General features: G+C 42.6%; 1 protein-coding gene across 1 annotated transcript in view; it reads left to right on the forward strand.

The window, feature by feature from the left end:
* The window catches only part of LOC126170162 (hemicentin-1-like), a gene marked incomplete at its 3' end in the record, with an annotated part of 232,868 nt that overhangs the window by 134,239 nt on the left and 73,482 nt on the right, over positions 1-25,147 (forward strand). Inside the window, exon 7 of the mRNA XM_049920703.1 lies at positions 8,919-9,078. Within this exon, the coding sequence (XP_049776660.1) occupies positions 8,919-9,078 (160 nt within the window). The remainder of the gene's footprint in view (positions 1-8,918; positions 9,079-25,147) is intronic.

A 25,147-nucleotide genomic window follows, 5' to 3' on the forward strand; every position in this document is an offset into this window, starting at 1 on the left:
AACACAGTTTTGATACCACCCATTATGCATAAATCCTGACTTCCACGTAAAGGTTTGCGAATTCAGTCTTACATCTACTAATATGTGTTAGTATTGTCAAAATGTAATTGACCACATACAAAACGTTTTCAAGCAAAGATATAGATGTCAGCCAGAGATACAGATGTCAGCCAAAGACATGGAAAGAAAATAGCCTTCACACTGACAAAAATTCCACTAAAGCAAGCAGTTTCCCCAATGTCGGAAAAGGTGAGAGAAGCCCCCAGTGCAGAATCAGTTTCACAATTTAAAGCCTTTTCTAAAGCTGCCATCACGATAAAATTAAAAAACGACATAGAGTAAACTGAAAGAAAATAGATAATGAAAATAATATTTTTGAAAAAACGATTTTTGGAACCAAAATCCGTTACTTTCCCCTTAAAGAAACAGTAGTCAATAGAATTCAAGTAACAGGCAGGTTTCCGGTTAGCCAGGTAACATTTACAATCGAACAATATCGTCTCAGTGTGGCCACATTGCAGTGACACAATTGGCAGCACAAATTATTAATGACACCGAAACTACTCTCAACCCAGAAGAAATGTTACATTAAAACGATCAATAAATATTTGGCATATAAGAATAACAGATTTTAAGTAACCGCCATAAACAACAGTTAAATATCGAAAACAAGAATTACAACCATTAACGAACATAAACCACAAGAGACTGAGCCTTGCTATAGTTCAAACGGCTGAACCTTCGATTGCTTTACAATTAATACAGGATTAGTGAAACAGTACTTAGAACAGCTGATAATCTTGGTTGGCACAAGGTTGTAACACACAAAAATAACTAAATAAAGAAAATTTTAATTGGCTCTGAGCACTATGGGACTTAACAGCTATGGTCATCAGTCCCCTAGAACTTAGAACTACTTAAACCTAACTAACCTAAGGACAGCACACAACACCCAGCCAACACGAGGCAGAGAAAATCCCTGACCCCGCGGGAATCGAACCCGGGAAAAAATTTTAATTGTGAACGGCATCGATGTACTTGGGGAAATACGAGATATACACTGTACTGCATTACAGTACATTTATTCACTACCAGTTTCCATCATGGACCAATTTTCAGTGGAAAAAATATCTATTATGACAACTTAACATGACATAAAAGCTATTTATCCAGGAAAGTACGTTGCGATACATTTCTCCATCATTCTGTACTCCACTACTCTTATCATCTCTACACATACCGCAGCCAACGCATTACATATTCAAGTTCCCACATTCTGGCACAAAAAGCCCATTGGAACACTTGGGCTAATCGGACTACTGCAACCTAGGTTCGTCTGAGTTTCGGAAATTATTATTTTCTTTTTGACTGTGAGCTCTACTTTTTTTTATTTTATTTGGTATTCGAGCCTAATAATACACATTGAAGAGCCAAAGAAACTGGTACACCTGCCTAATATCGCGTAGGGCCCCCGCGAGCACACAAGAAGTGCCGCAACACGACGTGGCGTGGACTCAACTAATGTCTGAACTAGTGCTAGAGGGAACTGACACCATGAATCCTGCCGGGTTGTCCATAAATCAGTAAGAGTACGAGGGGTGGAGTTCTCTTCTGAGAAGCATGTTGCAAGCCATCCCAGATATGCTCAGTAAAATTCACATCTCCGGAGTTTGGTCTCCAGCGGAAATGTTGACACTCCTGCTGGTATTGCCCAAGTCCGTCGGAATACACAAAGGACATGAATGAATGCAGGCGATCAGACAATATTCATACGTACTTTTCACGTGTCAGAGACGTTTCTAGACATATCACTCTAACTGCACACATGTAATGGTGTATTAGAGAGCCTCCACAAGCCTGAATCGTCCCCTGCGCACATGCAAGGTCCATGGGTACATGTGATTGTATCCATTCCCGTGCAGGTCCATCCGCTGAGTACAATTGCAAATTAGACCCATCTGACTAGGCAATATGTTTCCAGTTATCAACAGCTCAAAGTCGGTTTTCACGGGCCCGGTCTAGGCGTAAGGCTAGGGTACACGAGTGGGCCTTCGGATCCGAAAGCAGATATCGATGATGTTTCGTTGAATGGTTCGCTCACTGACTCTTGTTGATGGCGTAGCACTGAACTCTGCAGCAATTTGCGGAAGGATTCCACTTCTGTAACTTCGAACGACTCACTTCAGTCGTCGATGGTCCCGTTCTTCTACGATCTTTTTCCGGCAGCAGCTATGCCGGAGATTAGATGTTTTACCGGATTCCTGATACTCGCGACACACTTGTGAAATGGTTGTAGGGGAAAACCCCCACTTCATCACTACTACAGAGATGCTGTGTCCAATCACTCGTGGGCCGGCTGTAATACCACCTCCAAACTCACTCAAATCTTGATGACCTGCCATTGTATCAGCAGTAACCAATACAACTGCTGCGCCAGACTCTTGTTGTCTTATATAGGTGTTTCCGACCGCAGCGCCGTATTGTGCCTGTTTACATATCTCTGTATTTGAAAACAGCTGCCTATACGTTCACGGTGCGGATCCATTGTTTCATATGTACTAGTATTTTTGAGGTGACCTTACAACTTTATAAGTAATGAAGAAGCACTACCAGGTATCTAGGGTTACTGTTGTTCTGTTCATAATCAATATGACATCAATGCAGTTAACGGCTGAAGTATGTTGCCGCCCTTCTAAGTCGGTGATACCATTTTCATTCTAGGTAAAAAGGATGTAATGGCATCATCTATTGATACGCATTTCTATCGTCTGCTGTAGTGTGTGCCGCTCAATCTCACCACAAATGTCCACGCTAGTACTGCAGCCATAGAGACTCCCTTCAAATGAGGCATATGAATTTATTATAATGGCTAGTGATGTCCCTTCCATCATGTCAGATCCGCACTATGTCGGAGCTACAATCTCTCTCTTTGGACTCAAAAACGGTGTTGCGTAACTTTAGTCTATTTTGATGTCTAATAACACAGATAGTTCTGCGCATCCAAGTGCAATTGAGAAAGCACACAAACTGCTGGCCCTGGTCGTAAGCAAATTGTGTTTGTAATGTTTTCATTGAAAAGAGTTTAAGTAGGTAATAACGTGAAACACAAAAATCATTAGAAAAAAAATCAAAATAAAATTATAACAAGGTGTTATTATGACGTACATTAAATGGTTCAGACTACAAGTCAGTAATTGGATTTCGTGTAGACCAAGTATTATACAAGCTACTGATATATTTTGATCGATTGTTTAGTCAATCATCATGTTTGAAATGAGACAACTTGCCAGAAGTCAGGCATTTTGACATTCTGCTTTGCCTGCAATACATAAGCTACTTCAAAAGGCATTTCTAGTAAGTGTCAAAATCAAGAAGAGCAGTGTCCTCTTGTCATTCTTTGCAGGATTGTTTGATGGAAGCCATGCCACAAAAAACCTATTATTTCACTTCGAATAAGAAGTGGATCTGCCTTCGAATACACGTCAGTAAAGCTGTGGAGATGGACCGAAGGAAAAACCAAATACGAAAACTCTGACTACGTGAAGAGAGCTGATGATTTGAAACACTTTCGTGTGGTGGCAGAAAGAGTCTGTTATGTTACGTCCAAAACGGCCTTACTGTGCTGGTATTGCGAACGGCTGAAAGCAAGGGGAAACTACAGCCGTAATTTATACCGAGGGCATGCAGCTTTACTGTATGGTTAAATGATGATGGCGTCCTCTTGGGTCAAATATTCCGGAGGTAAAATAGTCCCCCATTCGGATCTCCGGGCAGGGACTACTAAAGAGGGCGTCGTTATCAGGAGAAAGAAAACTGGTGTCTTACGGATCGGAGCGTGGAATGTCAGATTACTTAATCGGGCAGGTAGGTTAGAAAATTTATAAGGGGAATGGATAGGTTAAAGTTAGGTATAGTGGGAATTAGTGAAGTTCGGTGGCAGGAGGAACAAGACTTTTGGTCAGGTGAATACAGAGTTATAAACACAAAATCAGATAGGGGTAATGCAGGAGTAGGTTTAATAATGAATTAAAAATAGGAGTGCGGGTAAGCTACTACAAACAGCATAGTGAACGCATTATTGTGGCCAAGACAGACATGAAGCCCATACCTACTATAGCAGTACAAGTTTATATGCCAACTAGCTCTGCAGATGATGAAGAAATTGATGAAATGTATGATGAGATAAAAGAAATCATTCAGGTAGTGAAGGGAGACGAAAATTTAATAGTCATGTGTGACTGGAATTCGATAGTAGGAAAAGGAAGAGAAGGAAACATAGTTGGTGAATATGGATTGGGGGAGAGAAACGAAAGAAGAAGCCGTCAGGTAGGATTTTGCACAGAGCACAACTTAATCATAGGTATCACTTGGTTCAAGAATCATAAAAGAAGGTTGTATACATGGAAGAAGCCTGGAGATACTAGAAAGTATCAGACAGATTATATAATGGTAAGACAGAGATTTAGGAACCAGGTTTTAAATTGTAAGACTTTTCCAGAGGCAGATGTGAGTCTGACCACAATATATTGAACTGTATATTAAAACTGAAGAAACAGCAAATAGGAGAGAATTTAAGGAAATGGGACCTGGATAAACTGACTAAACCAGTGGTTGTACAGAGTTTCAGGGAGAGCATAAGAGAACAATTGACAGGAATGAGGGAAGGAAATACAGTAGAAGAAGAATGGGTGGCTCTGAGGGATGAAGTACTGAAGGCAGCAGATGATCAAGTAGGTAAAAAGACGAGGGCTAGTAGAAATCCATGGGTAACAGAAGAAATATTGAATTTAATTGACGAAAGGAGAAAATATAAAAACGCAGTGAATGAAGCAGGCAAAAGGGAATACAAACGTCTCAAAAATGAGATCGACAGGAAGTGCAAAATGGCTAAGCAGGAATGGCTAGAGGACAAATGTAAGGATGTAGAGGCTTATCTCACTAGGGGTAACATAGATACTGCCTAAAGGATAATTAAAAAGATCTTTGGAGAAAAGAGAGCCACTTGTATGAATATCAAGAGCTCAGATGGAAACCCAGTTCTAAGCAAAGAAGGGAAAGGAGAAAGGTGGAAGGAGTATATATATATACAAGGGCGATGTACGTGAGGGCAATATTATGGAAATGGAAGAGGATGTAGACGAAGATGAAATGGGAGATACGATACTGCGTGAAGAGTTTGACAGAGCACTGAAAGACCTAAGTCGAAACAAGGCCCCAGGAGTAGACAACATTTCATTGGAACTACTGACAGCCTTGGGAGAGCCAATCCTGACAAAACTCTACCGTCTGGTGAGCAAGATGTATGAGAGAGGCGAAATTCCCTCAGACTTCAAGAACAATATAATAATTCCAATCCCAAAGAAAGCAGGTGTTGACAGATGTGAAAATTACCGAATATCAGTTTAACAAGTCACAGCTGCAAAATACTAACGTGAATTCTTTACAGACGAATGGAAAAACTGGTAGAAGTCGACCTCGGTGAGGATCAGTTTGGATTCCACAGAAATGTTGTAACACGTGAGGCAATACTGACTCTACGAATTACCTTAGAAAACAGATTAAGGAACGGCAAACCCACATTTCTAGCATTTGTAGACTTAGAGAAAGCTTTTGACAGTGTTGACTGGAATACTCTCTTTCAAATTCTAAATGTGGCAGGGGTAAAATACAGGGAGCGAAAGGCTATTTACAATTTGTACAGAAACCAGATGGCAGTTATAAGAGTCGAGGGGCATGAAAGGGAAGCTGCGGTTGGGAAGGGAGTGAGACAGAGTTGTAGCCTGTCCCCGATGTTATTCAATCTGTATATTGAGTAAGCAGTAAAGGAAACAAAAGAAAAATTCGGAGTAGGTATTAAAGTCCATGGAGAAGAAATAAAAACGTTGAGGTTCGCCGACGACATTGTAATTCTGTGAGAGACAGCAAAGAACTTGGAAGAGCAGTCGAACGGAATGGACAGTGTCTTGAAAGGAGGATATAAAATGAACATCAACAAAAACAAAACGAGGATAATGGAATGTAGTCGAATTATGTCGGGTGATGCTGAGGGAATTATATTAGGAAATGAGACACTTAAATTAGTGAAGGAGGTTTGCTATTTGGGGAGCAAATTAACTGATGATGGTCGAAGTAGAGAGGATATAAAATGTAGACTGTCAATGGCAAGGAAAGCGCTTTTAAAGAAGAGAGATTTGTTAACTTCGAGTATATATTTAAGTGTCAGAAAGTCATATCTGAAAGTATTGGTATGGAGTGTAGCCATGTACGGAAGTGAAACATGGACAGTAAATAGTGTAGACAAGAAGAGAATAGAAGCTTTCGAAATGTTGTGCTACAGAAGAATGCTGAAGATTAGATCGGTAGATCACATAACTAATGAGGAGGTATTGAATAGAACTGGGGAAAAGAGAAATTTGTGGCACATCTTGACTAGAAGGGACCGGTCGGATATGTTCAGAGGCATCAAGGGATCACCAATTTAGTACTGGAGGGCTGCGTGGACTGTAATAATCGCAGAGGGAGACCGGGAGATGACTACACTAAGCAGATTCAGAAGGATGTAGGTTGCAGTAGGTACTGGGAGATGAAGAAGCTTGCCCAGGATAGAGTAGGATGGAGAGCTGCATCAAACCAGTCTCTGGACTGAAGATCACAACAAACAACATTCAGTGTAGTAAGATGTAGGTTAAACTCGATTAACGATACTCACAAGGGAACCTCCCCATCGCACCCCTCTCACAACAATTAGTAAAATATACAAACTGAGTAGTCCATGTGCAAGATAGGCAACATCAAGGAGAAAGTGAGCTTCGGAGCGCCGTGGTCTCGTGGTTAGTGTGAGTAGCTGCGAAATGCGGGGTCCTTGGTTCAAGTCTTCCCTCGACTGAAAAGTTTACTTTCTTTATATTCGCAAAGTTATGATCTGTCCGTTCGTTCATTGACGTCTCTGTTCACTGTAATAAGTTTAGTGTCTGTGTCTTGCGACCGCACCGCAGAACCATGCGATTAGTAGACGAAAGGACGTGCCTCTCCAATGGGAACCGAAAACATTTGATCGCAAGGTCATAGGTCAACCGATTCTTCCACAGGAAAACACATCTGATATATTCTATACGACACTGGTGACGGCATGTGTGTCACATGACGGGAATATGTTCTCGACCCACCTAACTTGTACACTTAGCGAATGGGTAAAAAGATTCTTCTACCTTGCCCGATGTAGGTTTTCTGGTGGATGTGATAATCACTCCCAAAAAAGTGATGAAGACATAAGAGTTTCTCCCATAAACTGAAAACAAAAAATTAAACTTTTCACTCGAGGGTAGACTTGAACCTAGGACCTCTGGTTCCGTAGCTAACAACGGGACCACGGCGCTCCTCGCCTGCCAGTGTCCTTGATGTTGCATATCTTCGCACGGACTACTCAGTTTGTATATTTTACTAATTTTTTCATAGTTCCATACAACTTCTACCTGTTTTCTCGATTGATCTGTGTCCGGTGTTTCAAGGCCTATCCACTGTGCCAACTTATAACTAAATCTGAGGGAGGTGCGATGGGGAGGTTCCCTTGTCAGTGTAGACTTTGCAACACTTGCTCTGCTTGCGTCGTATTTCTCGAGATGAATAATGAAAGTGCCTAAAAGCTAAGTATGGTGACATGCTGCACACACAGACTGAAGTGGTCAGGATACGATTTACATTTGTAAAATGTAATTCCCACCTTGCACCGCACAGTGGCCCGTTACGAAGGATAAGAATATAGACTTATATGTCGTGTTGACCTGATACTCGTATTGTTGGGTACTTTGTGTAACACTTCTCATTTTCATAATTATGATATATATATATATATATATATATATATATATATATATATATATATATATATTAAAAGAATTTCATAAGTATATTTACGAACCTCAATTAAACGCTGACATACAGTATCAAAGCCACATTCAGTGTGTTGACACTGTACGTGTTTCCATTCAGAGTGACAATAGAACGAAGCTAATTTCACGAAGGGGAAAGTCATATTTCCCGTGATGAGATCTCGTGCACAGCGATAAGTAGCAATATAGCACGGACTGCTTTGTAAAATCGTCAGTCATACATGTTTAGATTACTTAACAAATATATGCTTTGTTATACTCTGGGGGCAAGGGATAAATTCATTTACCGGCTCTTGCAGATAATTGGCCTTTCTGATGGAACAAACTAACAATATGTCACAATCTCTTACGTTGGCTTCATTGTTTCATAGAAAGAGGGATTAAAATTTGGGGGGGGGGGAATAAAGAATTGATTCCATCTTGATGTGTCACTATCGAAATAATTTCAAGCGCGAATAAGTGGTACAAAATACTCATCTTATTCACGAAACAGCAGTTAATACCCTCCTCCAAGGGAGTGTGACATACAGAATGACAAGAGATTTAAAACGTGAATGTAGAAGTAGCGATAGAAGTGCTATTTATGTAGAAAATAACACAAATGCACTTACTGCAGAAAAAAACAGCATCCAGCCGCTATTGATAATGTTCTTTATTTACACAACCCACCGGTTCAAACAGTTGTTCATGTTTAGACAAACATTTGCCGATGTTTACGTAAATTTTATTAGTTTTAGATTGTTAATGTAGACGGTTAATGAAGCTTGTTGTATTTAAGAAGGTTTAAGAACTATCACATGAAAAATTTGGAGGCATTACTTTTGCTCATGTGTTCGTACATACGATGCCGCAATTTCTTTCCTCCTCCCTGACCATATCGCATAGCGCACGCTCCTCCTTGGTGGCTCCTCACTCTACGAAGCATGAATAGCGGCTATCTGTTGTGATGTAGAGTCTGTTGCCTCGCCCTTTTGAAGTGAGACACGTACCAGTCGCTTTCAGCTGCGCTTCTCTGCACTGTGCCCGCAGGGTCGCCTACTGCACAACAACGTGAGCGCGGGCACGCTGCTGAGCAACCAGACGCTCGTGCTGCAGGCCGTGACGCGGAACAGCTCCGGCCTCTACACCTGCGTCGCCAGCAACAGCGAGGGCGACACCGAGAGCAATGCCTTCAACCTCGACGTCAAGTGTGAGCACAGCCCACGGTGCGAAACGCACCACACGTACGCCGGTCCCCCGACCCCCCCCCCCCCCACCAACACTCACCAAAAGCCCCGAACATCGCTACTATTCCCACAAACCTCAAACCTCCCACACAACACACGTCCAGCAACAGTACACCTCATTTTCCTAATGACTTGCAAATCACATTCCTACACTATGTGATCAAAAGTATCCGGATGCCCAGCTGAAAATGAGTTACAAGTTCGTGCTGGAATTAAGTATGGTGTTCGCCAACCGTTACCTCTGACGACAGATTCCACTTTCTCAGGCATATGTTCAAGCAGGTGCTGGAAGGTTTCTTGGGGAATGGCAGCCCGTTCTTCGCGGAGTACGGCACTGACAAGAGGTATCGATGTCGGTCGGTGAGGCCTGTCACGAAGTCGGCATTCCAACAGATCCCAAAAGTGTTCCATTGGATTAAGGTTCAAATGGCTTTGAGCACTATGGGACTTAACTTCTGAGGTCATTAGTCCCTAGAACTCAGAACTACTTAAACCTAACTAACCTAAGGACGTCACACACATCCATGCCCGAGGCAGGATTCGAACCTGCGACCGTAGCGGTCGCGCAGTTCCTGACTGTAGCGCCCAGAAACGCTCGGCCACTCCGGCCGGCTTGGATTAAGGTCAGGACTCTGTCCACCCTAGTCCATTACAGGGATGTCATTGTCGTGTAACTACTCCGCCACAGACCGAGCATTATGAACAGCTCGATCGTGTTGAAAAATGCAATTGCCATCCCTGAATTGCTCCTCAACAAAGGGAAGCAAGAAGGTGCTTAAAGTAGCAATGCAGGCATGCGCTGTGATAGCGACAAACAAAACAAGAAGAGGTGCAAGCCCCCTTCATAAAAAACACGACCACACCATAATACCACCACCTCCGAAAGTTACTGTAATCAGATTGTGTAATGTGATTCATCATTCCACACAACGTTTTTCCACTGTTCAATGTCCAATGTCTACTCTCCTTACACCAAGCGAGGCGTCATTTGGCATTTAACAACGTGATGTATGGCTTATGAGGAGGCCCTCGAACATGAAATTCAGGTTTTGTAACCTCCCGGCTAACTACCATTGTATTTTCAGTGGATACGGATGCAGTTTGGAATTCCTGTGTGATGGTCAGGATAGGTGTCTAACTGTTACACATTACGACCCTCTTTAATTGTTGTCGTAGTGCCTTATTCTGCTCTCTGACAATGTCTAATGACTACCGAGGCCGCTGATACGGAGTACCTGTCAGTAGGTGGCAGCACAACGCATCTATTATGAAAAACGTTTGTTTTTAGGGGTTTCCGGACACTTTTGATCACATAGTGTATGTATCACCTCAAATCTCATTTAATGCCACATGAATTTTAATCTACCCGTTTTAATAATAGTAAAAGTGTCGATTTCAAAACATGAATTTCCTTTGAATGTTATTTCCTCCATTTGAATGTAAAAATTTCTTAAGTTTACGTTACTATTATAATTTCAGCTTTAACGCACTATCAAACTCAACAACGTTTATTGCATTTTGATCGTCAACATCTATTGGCCAGAGTGTCCCAGAATGTAGATAAGTACAAAGTCACAAAATGTATGACAGACCGATAGCAAAAACGTCTTCCATCCATAAAACGACTGAGCCACAGAATGGACATGAATACAGTAGTTACACGGGGAGCGAACATGGTCTGAAAACATACTAAGGAATTTAGTGGTAGACTGGTGGTCAAAGATGAACAGCTTAGGTTGTAATTCTATATCGCATAGTCCCTGATTACAGAAATACAAAGTTCAGAACACCTTGACGATGACTTCACTTAAAAATCTCTAATGATACATAGCGTTGTTGTACTTCACAAAGGCTTGAGGCTGAAAACAAGATAGTAGCTGAATAAAAAGAGAAAAAGTTTGTACAGCAAGTTTCAGCTAGATATAGCGAATATCCTGCTCAAGAATTGCTAGACCAGGAGGTATACTTGGAAAGGGCCGGGATGTACGGGAAGATTTAAGTTAGATTACACCATGGTCAGACAGAGATTCCGAAAACAGATACTGGATTGTAAGGCGAACCCAGGAGAAGATATAAACTCAGATCGCAATATAGTAGTGATGAAGAGTAGGCTGAAGTTGAAGACATTAGTCAGAAAGAACCAGTGCGCAATGATGTGCGGTTCGGAAGTTCACATAGCCGTTCACATAAGAATGACGAGATACGCTTGAAGTTCGCTAAGGCTATGGATACAGAAATAAGGAATAGCTCAGTAGGCAATACAGTTGAAGAGGAATGAACATCCCTAAAAAGTGCCATCACAGATGTTGGGAAGGAAAACATAGGTACAAAGAAGGTAGCTGCGAAGAAACCATGGGTAACAGAAGAAATACTTCAGCTGATCGATGAACGAAGTAAGTACAAAAATGTTCCTCGAAACTCAGGAATACAGACATACAAGTCGCTGAGGAATGAAATAAATAGGAAAGAGCAGGGGAGCTAAGACGAAATGGCTTCCGGAAAAATGTGAAGACATCGAATAAGAAATGATTGTCAGAAGAACAGACTCAGCTTACAGGCAAAAACAATCTTTCTTGACATTAAAAGCAAGGTTGTTAACATTAAGACTACAACGGGAATTCCACTGTTAAATGCAGAGGAGAGAGTGGATAGGTGGAAAGAATACACTGAAAGCCTCTATGAGGGGGAAGATTTGTATGATGTGATAGAAGAAGCTGGAATCGATTTAGAAGAGATAAGGCGTCCAGTATTAGAATCAGAACTTAAAATAACTTTGGAGGACTTAAGGTCATACAAGGCAGAAGGGATGGATAACATTCCATCAGAATTTCTAAAATCATTGGGGGAAGTGGCAAGAAAATGACCATTCACGTTGGTGTGTAGAATGTATGAGTCTGGCGACACAACACCTGACTTTCGGAAAAGCATCATCCACACAATTTCGAAGACGGAAGGGCTGACAAGTGCGAAAATTTACAGAAGATCAGCTAAACAGCACATGCATCCAAGTTACTTACAAGATTAATATACAGAAGAATGGAAAAAGTGAGGATGCGCTAGATGACGATCATTTTGGCTGTAGGAAAAGTAAAGGCATGAGATAGGCAATTTTCACATTGCCGTTAATAATGGAAGGAAGACTAAAGAAAAATGAATACACTTTCACAGAATTATCGCCCTGGAAAGAGCGTTCGACAACGTAAAATGATGCAAGATGTTCGAAATTCTGAGAAAAGTAGGAGCAAGCTACAATATGTACAACTAGCAAGAGGGAACAATAAGAGTGGACAACCAAGAACGAAGTGGTCGTATTAAAAAGGGTGTAAGACAAGGATGTAGCCTTTCGCCATTACTGTTCAATCTGTACATCGAGGAAGCAAAGACGGAAATAAAAGTAAGAGTCAGGAGTGGAATTAAAATTCAAGGTGAAAGTATACCTATGGTCGATTCGCTGAAGACATTGCTATCCTGTGTGGAAGTGAAAAAGAATTACATGATCTGCTAAACGGAATGAACAGTCTAAAGAGTACACTGTATTGATTGAGAGTAAATCGAAGAAAGACCAAGGTAGTGAGAAGTAAAAGAAATGAGAACAGCGAGAAACTTAACATCAGGATTCATCGTCACGAAGTCGATGAAGTTAAGGAATTCTGGTACCTAGGCAGTAAAATAGCCAATGACGGACGGAGCAAGGAGAACATTTAAAGCAGACCGGCAATGGGTAAGGGTGCATTTCTGGCCAAGAGAAGTCTATAATATCAAATACCTGTAATAATTTGAGGACGATATTTCTGAGAATGTAGGTATGGAGTATAGCAATGTATGGTAGTGAAACATGGACTGTGGGGAAAACCGGAACAGAAGAGAATCAAAGCATTTGAGATGTGATGCTAAAGACGGATGTTTAAAATTATGTGGACTGATAAGGTAAGGAATTAGGACGTTCTGTGCTGAATCCGAGAGGAAAGGAATATGTGGAAAACACATGAGGAGAAGGGGCAGGATGATAGGATATCAGATAAGATGAGGAAATGACTTCCATGGTACAGAAGGGAGCTGTGGAGGGCAGAAACTGTAGAGGAAGACGGAGATTGGAATACATCCAGCAAATAATTGAGGACGTAGGTTACAAGTGCTACGATGAGGTGAAGAGGTTAGCACAGGAGCGCAATTCGTGGCGGACTGCATCAGTCAGAAGACTGATTACAATATATATATATATATATATATATATATATATATATATATATATATATATATATATATATATAGTTACACGACTGTAGTTAAAAAATACAAAAAGATTATCACGTTATGTTCTTTTAATGAAAGCGTAGCTCCACAGCTGGTAAATATAGTGGTGTGCAAAACTGAAGGACAAAAGCAATTTTCGCAGAATGTGCGAAGTAACGAAACTCGATGAAACAAAGACAGCACATGGAACGAACTGCTATAATATAGAACAGAAGTTAACTGAATGAAGTATTCTAGGGGAAGAACAGGTATGACAGTTTTATTTAAAGACGACAATTACACTGAAGTCATGTCCATTCATAAGGGTCCCCTGAACATTATAAAAGGCAGGTCGTTGTTCTTAATGGTATGTATGATCTCCACTGACGCCAATACTTGCTCCGCTACGTACTCCCACGCTGGCCACGAGGTTGGTAAGTGGTTCCTGTGATAGGCCGTCCCTGTCCCCCACCAGCGCGGTTGACAACTGTTGTTAGGTCGTCGGTGTGCAGTGATATGTCTCTCCAACTTATCTCTCAAGTGCTAGATGGTATCTAACACTTCGATTCCGAACAGTACAAAAAAAAAAAAAACTGCTGTTACAACTCTTCAAAAAATTGGCCTTTATCATCATAGTAAGCAACGAATACAAGAAGAAACGGACAAAATTAACTATTTTAAATAAGTCATTTAAATGCCACTGGCGCTAATTTTAATGTGACATATGGCCCTGATGTTAGTTTTAACATTATCTGGTGAAGCCCTACCGACCGAAATCCGCAATAAGCAAGATACAAATCTGCAACCTACCACTATTTTTAGAATCAACTTCGGACCCGGCTGGACACCCGAGAACCTGGGATATAATAGAATTGTTATATTAACCACCACCATAGAATGGAATACCAAAAGAAATTGGTAAAAAGTAGACAATAAGTTGTTTTAAAGTTGTAGTTTCAGTTATAAACTATTGACACATACGGTTGTCAACTACCAATCGCTTCATGAGATGTATTTGAAAGCAGTTACTCATTTTTCTGAGATCCAATTCCCCATTTAGAAAGATCCATGAACTGATCATACCTGTAACGATTTATAAGTACAAATAACAAGCGAAAATGGACCTCAATTTTAATAATTTTAAAGAAGTGGTAGTACAAACTTCAATTTATGTTGCAATAACTTTAGATACATTTGCTTTCACCATTAATTATCTCCTCAATACGATCACTTTAAGAGAATGCCTTCACTATCTTCCACTGTCATATAAAATGCTCTGCACACCAACTGTTGCCTTAAACGCTGTAAGTGACTGCTACAGTGCACTACATTCATAGAAGTACCTCATTGTACTACAAGATGACATCGGTGGTTTCATGAAAAAGGCACTAGTACTTCAAAGGAAATAAATTTCGTAAAATGGTAGGTTTAGGCAGAAACAATTGGTACTCAGACAGGCCAGTCCATTCGCCTCATATCCTCCCTTTCCAAGAGCACCTCCACACCTGTAGTCCGATGTGTGTCTTATTGTGGCAACTAGTCCATTGGTTCACTTATATACTTAATTGTCAAAGAAACTGGTACACCTGCCTAATATAGTGTAGGGTCCCTGCGAACTTGCGGAAGTGCCACAACACGACGTGGCATGAACTCGACTAATATCTGAAGTCCTTCTGGGTGAAATTGAAACTATCAATCATGCAGGGCTGTCCATAAATCTGTAAGAGTACGAGGCGGTGGATATCTCTTCTGAACAGCACGTTGCAAGGCCTCTGGGTAGTTTGGTGGCAGCGGAAATATACGTTTCTCATACACTCCTGGAAATTGAAATAAGAACACCGTGAATTCATTGTCCCAGGAAGGGGAAACTTTATTGACACATTCCTGGGGTCAGATACATCACATGATCACACTGACAGAACCACAGGCACATAGACACAGGCCACAGAGCATGCACAATGTCGGCACTAGTACAGTGTATATCCACCTTTCGCAGCAATGCAGGCTGCTATTCTCCCATGGAGACGATCGTAGAGATGCTGGATGTAGTCCTGTGGAACGGCTTGCCATACCATTTCCACCTGGCGCCTCAGTTGGACCAGCGTTCGTGCTGGATGTGCAGACCGCGTGAGACGACGCTTCATCCAGTCCCAAACATGCTCAATGGGGGGCAGATCCGGAGATCTTGCTGGCCAGGGTAGTTGACTTACACCTTCTAGAGCACGTTGGGTGGCACGGGATACATGCAGACGTGCATTGTCCTGTTGGAACAGCAAGTTCCCTTGCCGGTCTAGGAATGGTAGAACGATGGGTTCGATGACGGTTTGGATGTACCGTGCACTATTCAGTGTCCCCTCGACCATCACCAGTGGTGTACGGCCAGTGTAGGAGATCGCTCCCCACACCATGATGCCGGGTGTTGGCCCTGTGTGCCTCGGTCGTATGCAGTCCTGATTGTGGCGCTCACCTGCACGGCGCCAAACACGCATACGACCATCACTGGCATCAAGGCAGAAGCGACTCTCATCGCTAAAGACGACACGTCTCCATTCGTCCCTCCATTCACGCCTGTCGCGACACCACTGGAGGCGGGCTGCACGATGTTGGGGCGTGAGCGGAAGACGGCCTAACGGTGTGCGGAACCGTAGCCCAGCTTCATGGAGACGGTTGCGAATGGTCCTCGCCGATACCCCAGGAGCAACAGTGTCCCTAATTTGCTGGGAAGTGGCGGTGCGGTCCCCTACGGCACTGCATAGGATCCTACGGTCTTGGCGTGCATCCGTGCGTCGCTGCGGTCCGGTCCCAGGTCGACGGGCACGTGTACCTTCCGCCGACCACTGGCGACAACATCGATGTACTGTGGAGACCTCACGCACCACGTGTTGAGCAATTCGGCGGTACGTCCACCCGGCCTTCCGCATGCCCACTATACGCCCTCGCTCAAAGTCCGTCAACTGCACATACGGTTCACGTTCACGCTGTCGCGGCATGCTACCAGTGTTAAAGACTGCGATGGAGCTCCGTATGCCACGGCAAACTGGCTGACACTGACGGCGGCGGTGCAGAAATGCTGCGCAGCTAGCGCCATTCGACGGCGAACACCGCGGTTCCTGGTGTGTCCGCTGTGCCGTGCGTGTGATCATTGCTTGTACAGCCCTCTCGCAGTGTCCGGAGCAAGTATGGTGGGTCTGACACACCGGTGTCAATGTGTTCTTTTTTCCATTTCCAGGAGTGTATTAGGTACATTGTGCTGCCACCTACTGTCAGGTACTCCATCTCAGCGACCTCAGTAGTCATTAGACATCGTGAGAGTGCAGAATGGGGCGATCGGCGAAACTCACGGACTCCGAACGTGGTCAGGTGATTGGGTGTCACTTGTGTCCTACGTCTGTACGCGAGATTTCCACGCCTAAACATCCCTAGGTCCACTGCTTCCGATGTAATAATAAAGTGGGAACGTGAAGGGGCCTGTACAGCACAGAAGCGTAAAGGCCGACCTCGTCTGTTGACTGACAGAGACCACCGACAGATGCAGAGGGTCGCAACGTGTAATAGGCAGACGACATCTATCCAGTCCATCACACAGGGATTCCAAACTGCGTCAGGATCCACTGCAGGTACTACGATAGTGAGACGGGAGGTGAGAAAACATGGATTTCATTGTCGAGCGGCTGCTCATAAGCCACACATCACACTGGTAAATGCCAAATGACGCCTCGCTTAGTGTAAGGAGCGAAAACATTGCAGGATTGAACAGTGGGAAAACGTAGTGTGGAACGACTAATCACGGTACACAATGTGGCGATCCGATGGCAGGGTGTGGGTGTGGCGAATGCCCGGTGAACGTTATCTGCCAGCGTCTGTACTGCCAACAGTAAAATTCGGAGGCGGTGGTATTATGGTGTGGGCGTGTTTTTCACGAAGAAGGCTTGCACCCGTTGTTTGCTTGGCATATGACAGCGCAGGCCTACATTGACGTTTTAAGCAACATCTTGCTTCCCACTGTTGTAGAGAAATTCGGGGATGGGGATTGCATCTTTCAACACAGTCGTGCACCTGTTCATAATGCACGGCCTGTGTCGGAGTGGTTACACAACAATAACATCCCTGTAATGGACCAGCCTACACAGGGTCTTTACCTGCATCGTATAGAACACATTTGGCATGTTTTAGAATGCCGGGCCAGGCCTCACCAACCAACATCGATCTCTCCTCAGTGCAGCACTCCGTGAAGAATGGCCTGCCATTTCTCAAGAAACCTTCCACCACCACATTGAACGTATGCCTGTGAGAGTGAAAGCTGTCATCAAGGCTAAGGGTGGGCCTACACCATACTGAATTCCAGTATTACCGATGGAGGGCGCGACGAACTTGTAAGTCATTTTCATCCAAGTGTACGTACAATTTTGATCACTACGCGTATAGGTGGTCAAGTGAAACTAGAGACTGAAGCCTCCATAGCCGTCCATAACTGTGAAAGTGTTGCCGATGCAGGATTCTTGGTACGAAGTGACCTGTTGATTATGTCCTATAAACGTTCAAGAGGATTCATGTCGGGAAATCTGTGTATCCAATTCATTCGCTAGAATTGTCGAGAATATTCATGAAACCATGGCGGTCAATTGTAGCCCGCTGACAAGTCAAACTGTCACCCATAAAAATTAGATCGTTATTTAGGAACGTGAAGTCCATGAATGGGTTTAAGTGTTCTCCAAGTAGCCGAACATAACGATTTACAATCAATGATCGGTTCCATTCCGTGTGCCCACACTCTTATGGAGCTACCAGCAGCTTCCACAATGCCATGTTGACAACCTTGGTCGATGGCTTTGTTGATTCTGAGCCACACGCGAATCGTACCATTAGGTCTTACCAAATGAAATCGGGACTCGTCTGAACAGGCCACGGTTTTCTGGTAGTCACGGGTCAAACCGATATGTCACGAGTCCAGAACAGGCGTTGCTGGCGACGTCGTGCTGTCAGTGAAGGAACTCATGTCGACTGTCTGCTGCCATAGCCCTTTACGGCCAAATTTAGCCTAACTGTCCTCAGCGATACGTTCGTCGTACGACCCGCATTGACTGCTGCGGTTATTTCACGCAGTGTTGCTTGTCTCTTAGCATTGACAACTAAACTTAAAGGTGGTTAAGTGGAGGCCGTCGCTCGCCGCGTTCTCCATGGCGCGAGGTAAAGCTTGAAATGTGGCATTCTCGGCATGTTGTTGACCCTGTGGATTTCGGAATATTGCATTCCGTAACGATCTCTAAAATGCAAAGTCCCATTGCGCGTTGTGTTACTTCCCGTCACGTTGCCCTAATCACGACAAAATCCTTTTCACATGAATAACCTGAGCACAAACTACAGCTCAACCAACGTACTGACCTTCCATATCTCGTTAAACGATAGTACCGTCATCTTTATATGGGCACATCGCTATCCCGTGACTTATGCCACCTCAGTGTATGTACTCCAGCAGGTCTGGTAAAAATGCTTAACACTGCTAACTCCAATATACACTGGCGATCCTTCTACCTGTCATAGATAATTGCGACTCTAATCATATAAATACCCACCGATGGTGTGTAGCTTCCGAAGTACTACTGACATTCGATTATGTCTTCTGGGTGCTCCGCTTCATTTGTCAGATTGTGTAGTGTAACATTAACTCCCGTTTACACCTTACTTTGCATTTTCCACTCATTCAGGGGCCTTGAAATAAACGACTCATTGAAATGATCAAGAATATTTTACATGTCATACCACGCTGGTTGCTTCTTTTCTGTTTTATACACTTCGTACATGTGATTCCTCTACATCAACATATTTATTTCATATTGCTTGTACTGTCAATTATTCGGACACTGAGATGAGAGGAGTATTACAAAGAGAAATATACTTTAATCGTCATCGAGGAGGAAATGTCTTAAGCAGCTTTAGCTGTGGCCAACGGTACGGCCTCCAATTTTTCACATATACTTTAATGTTTTATCTTGTGATTTTATTCTCGACATTAGAATGCAGGTTAGTGGAGCGGATGTTCAAATACCGAAATTAAAATAATGTCGATGAGAGCCACCAGTCCATTTCCCAGACTGACACGTTAACCGCAGGCAGTCAGTCTTCAGTCACTAACGCAATGAACTGAAGAGCACCCACTACGCAGAAAGCAAATTTCCAAGTGCGAAGGCTTACATCATATCATGATCTGCGCACCACTTACTTTGAATACATACTTTTGGTGGACATCGTTTAACTCAAATTACTGACAATAATTCGGACATTCGAGCAAAAACGGAATTGTAAGTATTTCTGCAGGGACTTTCCAACGAGTTATTGAGTCCATTCCACATCGAATTTCTGCACTTCTCCTGGAAAAACGAGTTTAGACACGATATAATGAGGTAGCCCATGACCTTTGTCACCCCTGTGTAATGGGTGTGAATAGTGTCAGGTTTTTGATAATCAGTATGAAAGAACACGGAGTCTCCGATTATTCGCAGGAGGCAGTGTTATCAGGATATAACAGAGCTAGAAACTGCCTCATTTTGGGTCTGCATTTGGGCGGCTGGTGGAAGGCTACAATATTCATAGAGCATTCGGATGGAACAAAATCCCGAGGATGGGTTGAAATGTGAAGGCAGAAAACCTCGCCGCCAGGGCTCTGATCGACCACGTCTAACCACCACAAGGGGGAGCACCAAGAAAGTCGAAACCCTTCTCACACCTGCGCCAGCCATCTCTAAACACGTAGCCTAATTTACTTCCTGTAACATTCGTCAGATCCCGTACAATAGATAGGAACCTAGCAGCAGCCGGACTAGGCAGTTACCGTCCTCCGTGAGCTGCCGTTAGTACCATAACGCAAACAGCTGCATGTTGGAGTGGTACCATGATAGTCATGGGGAACTGTAATGGAGTTCTATGGGAAGGAGGGTACAGGAGAATATGGAATTGGTACAAGGAGAGAGGAGAAAGACTAATTGAGTTCCGTAATAAATTTCAGTTAGTAATAGCGTATACTCGGTTCAAGAATCATAGGAGGAGGAGGTATACTTGGAAAAAGCCAGGTGATATGGGTAGATATCCGTAAGAGTACATCATCGTCAGACAGAGTTCAGAAATCAGATAGTGGACTGTAAGGTGTACCCAGGAGAACACATACACTCAAATCACAGTGTAGGACTGATGGAAAAAAGTCTGAACTCAAGAGAAATCAATAAACACAGTGGGATACGGAAGCACTAAGGAATGACCTGATACGCTTGAAGATCTTTAAGGGTACAGAAAGAACATTAAGGAATAGCTCAGCAGGCAGAACAGTTCAAAGGGAATGGATATCTCTAAAAAGAAAGATGGAAAGTACAACATAGGTACAAAGAATGTAACAGGGAAGAGACCAGGGGTAACAGAAGAAATACTTTAGTTAATCCGTGAAAGAAGGAAGAACAAAAACGTTGACGGAAATTCAGGAATACATAAATACAAGCAACTGAGGAATGAAATAAATCGGAATTTCAGAGACCGTAAGACGAAATGGCTGCATGAAAAATTCGAAGAAGTCGAAAATGGAATGCTAGTCGGAAGGACTGACACAGCATATAGGAAAGTCAAAACTGCTTTCGGTGAAATTAAAAACAAGGATGGTAGCATTGAAAGTGCAACGGAAAAACTATGTTAAATGCAGAGGAGAGAGATGATCGGTCGGAAGAGTACATTGAAAGTCTCTATGGAGGGAAAAGATTTATCTGATGTGACACAAGAAGAAACAGCAGTCGATTTAGAAGAAATGGGGGATCTAGTATTAGAATCAGAATGTAAAAGAGCTCTGGAGGACTTAAGTTGAAATAAGGCAAAAGGAATAGATAATATTCCATCAGAATTTCTAAAATGATTTGAGATGTGGCAACAAAACGACTATTCACGTTGGTGTACTGAATGTCTGAGTGTGACCACATACCATCTGACTTTCGCAAGAATATCATCCACAGAATTTGTAAGACTGCAACAGCGGATAAATGCGAAAAATAACGCACCACCAGCTTAATTGTTAATGCAGAGAAGTTGCTGGTGAGAATAATCTACAGAGTAATAGAAAGGAAAACTGAGGATGTGATAGATGAAGATCAATTGGGCTGTATAAAAGGTACAGCCACTAGAGAGGCTACACTGACGTTGCGGTTGACAATGGAAGAGAGACTAAAGAAAAATCAATTCACGTTCTTGAGATTTGTTGACCTGGAAAAGGCGCTCGACAATTTAAAATGGTGCAAGATGTTCGAAATTCCGCGAAAAATAGGGATAAGCTATAGGGAGAAACGGATGATATAGAAATGTACAAAAACCTAGATGGATTAATCAGAGCGAACGATCAAAAACGAAGTGCTCGGTTTAAATAGAGCGTAAGAAAAGGATTTAATCTTTCGCCCCTGCTGTTCAATCTGTACATGTGGAAGATGTTCGAAATTCCGCGAAAAATAGGGATAAGCTATAGGGAGAAACGGATGATATAGAAATGTACAAAAACCTAGATGGATTAATCAGAGTGAACGATCAAAAACGAAGTGTTCGGTTTAAATAGAGCGTAAGAAAAGGATTTAATCTTTCGCCCCTACTGTTCAATCTGTACATCGAAGAAGCAGTTATGGAAATAAAAGAAAGATTCAGGAGTAGAATTAAAATTCAAGGAGAAAGGGTATCAATGATACGATTCGCTGATGTCAGTGCTGTTCCGAGTGAAAGTGAAGAATAATTATGAACAGCCACAGAGTATGGACTGAGAGTAAATCGAAGAAAGGCGAAGGTAATGAAAAGTAGCAGAAATGATAACAGCGAGAAACTTAACGTCACAGATCGGTGGTCTTGAAGTAGATGAAGTTAAGGAATCCTGCTACCTATTCAGCAAAATAAACAATGACGGACGGAGCAAAGAGCAAAATGCAGACTAGCATTGGCAAAAAGGGCACTCCCTGCCAAGAGAAGCCTACTAGTATCAAACATAGGAATAAATTCGAGGAAGAAATCTCTGAGAAAATACGTGTGAAGTACAGCGTTGTACGGTAGTGAAACACGCACTTAGGAGAAACCGGAATAGAAGAGAATCGAAGCATTTGAGATGTGGTGCTACAAACGAATGTTGAAAATGAAGTGAACTGATAAGGTAAGGAATGAGGAGATTTTGCGCAGAATCGGAAAGGAAAGGAATACGTGGGAAATACTGGCAAGGAAAAAGAAGAGGATAATAAAACGTCTGTTAAGACATCATGGGATGATTTCCATTGTACGAGAGGGTGGGTGTATATGGAATAAACTGTAGATAAAGACAGAGATTGGAATACATCAAGCAAATAATTGAGGATGTAGGCAGCAAGTGATACTCTGAAATGATGTTGGGACAGGAGGGGAATACGTGGGAGGCCGCATCAAATCAGTCATAGGATTGATGACTCAAAAAGAAAAACCGTAATTGGGATTAATAGGCTGCTCAATAATTGCGTTGCGGGCTGGTAGTGATTCAGGGCAACTCAAAGTACAACAGTTAATGACGGACTAAATGTATCCTCATGCGAGAGTATTTTGGTGCAAATTTTTACCTCGGCAGTGTGCTCCACACAGGATACACGTCTCTGTGAACTGTCTGCGTGATGGTGAGGTATACCTGCATGATTCCCAGATTTGTCTCCGATAGAAAATTTGTGGGCCATCTCGGACTTTAACTTCATCCTACTGCCAGCATCCAGTCCAGTTACAACGGATGTGGGCCACCTTGCCTCAGTGAAGGACATAACGGCTTTATGACACGCTTCCCAACGGAATCAGTGAGTGCATCTAGGCCACACGGACTGCAACGTCATACTAATAATTATACTCCCCCTGCGCAGTACTTTATAAATTTGGCTCGATTTTGTAACACAGAAATAACATCATAATCCTCTCAACGAGTGAAGTTTCATTTCATTTCCTCTTTCCCTCTTTCATGTCTCACTTGCTTTGTTAGGCAGTGTATTGATTCTTCTGCAACAGGTAGCGTAAGACATTAAAAAGTAAAGAAAAAAGATAAAGGCTTCCTGCTGAAATAGTGTTTCCATCCCCCTTTATTTGAACACAAACACGAGTTGCAAGTTCCTTACAGATTAAGATTTCGGTGAAAAAAAAAAAAAGAAAAACTGCTGCAAATCGTGGTGGAAATTGCTATAAGAATGCTATAGGAAATCTTGCCAGAGACAAACAACAAAAGCACTCTGTGTTCACACAGTTGGTCATCGACAGAAAGACTACTAGCGCATCACTAGCATGCCGAGATGAATGTTAGACTGTGTTATTTTCGCTGTGTGGGCCGAATTATTCCGCTCCGGGAAAGTACACATCACGAGACACGATGTTGCGAAAGATGGCATTTCTCTGACCCGTTGCTGTGTACACCTTGCCTGATGCGAGTATGAGGCGCCCCTAGATGTGGGGCGAAAACATCCTCTAAGCTCTCTGGATTGCTGGGTGCAGTAAATTCCCCATTCGCATAGCGAGCAGCGTTAGATAGCTACAAAGACCACTAGACACAAAATATCCATGAAGATCTATTTTAAAATGTGAATGATTGTGGTCATTTTACGAAGCCAAAAATCGAACAGTCCTTACTTCCAAAGTTCTTTTAGTGTCATAGAGACCCTATCCCATTGGTACTTTCCACCAACTTAAGGGCCATGAAATTAAGCAGTGTATATTTCGCACTGCACTACAGTGCCTGAAGTTATACTTCTTTTGCAGTAATTACATTGTAGAAATGAGGAATGTTCGCGATATCATATTCGTTAAGGCCCATTTTTATGAATTTCAGGTAACAAAAATTATAACTTTTTCATTTTTCGTTAGTATTACGCTTATGTGGCCAATACTCACGAGAAGGTTGGCTCCAGTTGGAGGCGTACCATCTCCGAAGCCCTAGTGTTGCTGTTAGATGTGGTGAAATATGTGTGTTTAGATACGGTACCTGAGCATTCAGATACAGAACGGTGTGTTGTGTTTCACGTTAACAGACTTTTAACGTCGTATAATGATCGGTGCAAAATACGTGGGTCAGGCTGTATACAAGTTTACCCGAGATTGGTGTTTGCGAGGTATATAGAGTCTGCGGTGGATCCTGCCCCAGTGCTCCCCATGACTTTTAGACTCACAGTGTATTTCGCAGTTATTGCCAATAAACTTAATATGTCTTTCAGTGTAAAATACTTTCAAACCTGCATCTACATCCACATGGATACTCAGCAAATCACATTTAAGTGCCTGGCAGAGCCTTCGTCATGCCACCTCCTGATTATGTATTTTTCCAGTCTCGTATACCGCGCAGAAAGAACAAACACCTATACCTTTTCGTACGAGCTATTATTTCCCTAATTTTATGATGGTGATCTTTCTCCCTATATAGGTTGGTATCAACAAAATATTTTCGCATTCGGCGGAGAAAGTTAGTGATGGGAACTTTGTGAGAAGTTTCCGCCGAAAAGAAAAACGCGTTTGTTTTAATGATTTACACTCCAAATTTTGTATCATTTCAGTGACACTCTCTCCCCTATTTCGCGATGATACAAAATGTGCTGGCCTTCTTTGAACTTTTTTGATATACTCCGTCAATCCTATCTGGTTCAGGTTCAATGGTTCAAAACGTTACACTTTGTGATCAAAAGTATCGGGGCACCCGCAAAACATTTTTTTTTTATGTTAAGTGCATTATGCTTCCACCTACTGGCAGGTACTCCTTATCAGCGACCTCAACAGTCATTAGACATCGTGAGCGAACAGAATCGG

This window comes from Schistocerca cancellata, chromosome 1 (genome assembly GCF_023864275.1).
Source record: "Schistocerca cancellata isolate TAMUIC-IGC-003103 chromosome 1, iqSchCanc2.1, whole genome shotgun sequence".
In the NCBI taxonomy this organism is placed as follows: domain Eukaryota; kingdom Metazoa; phylum Arthropoda; class Insecta; order Orthoptera; family Acrididae; genus Schistocerca; species Schistocerca cancellata.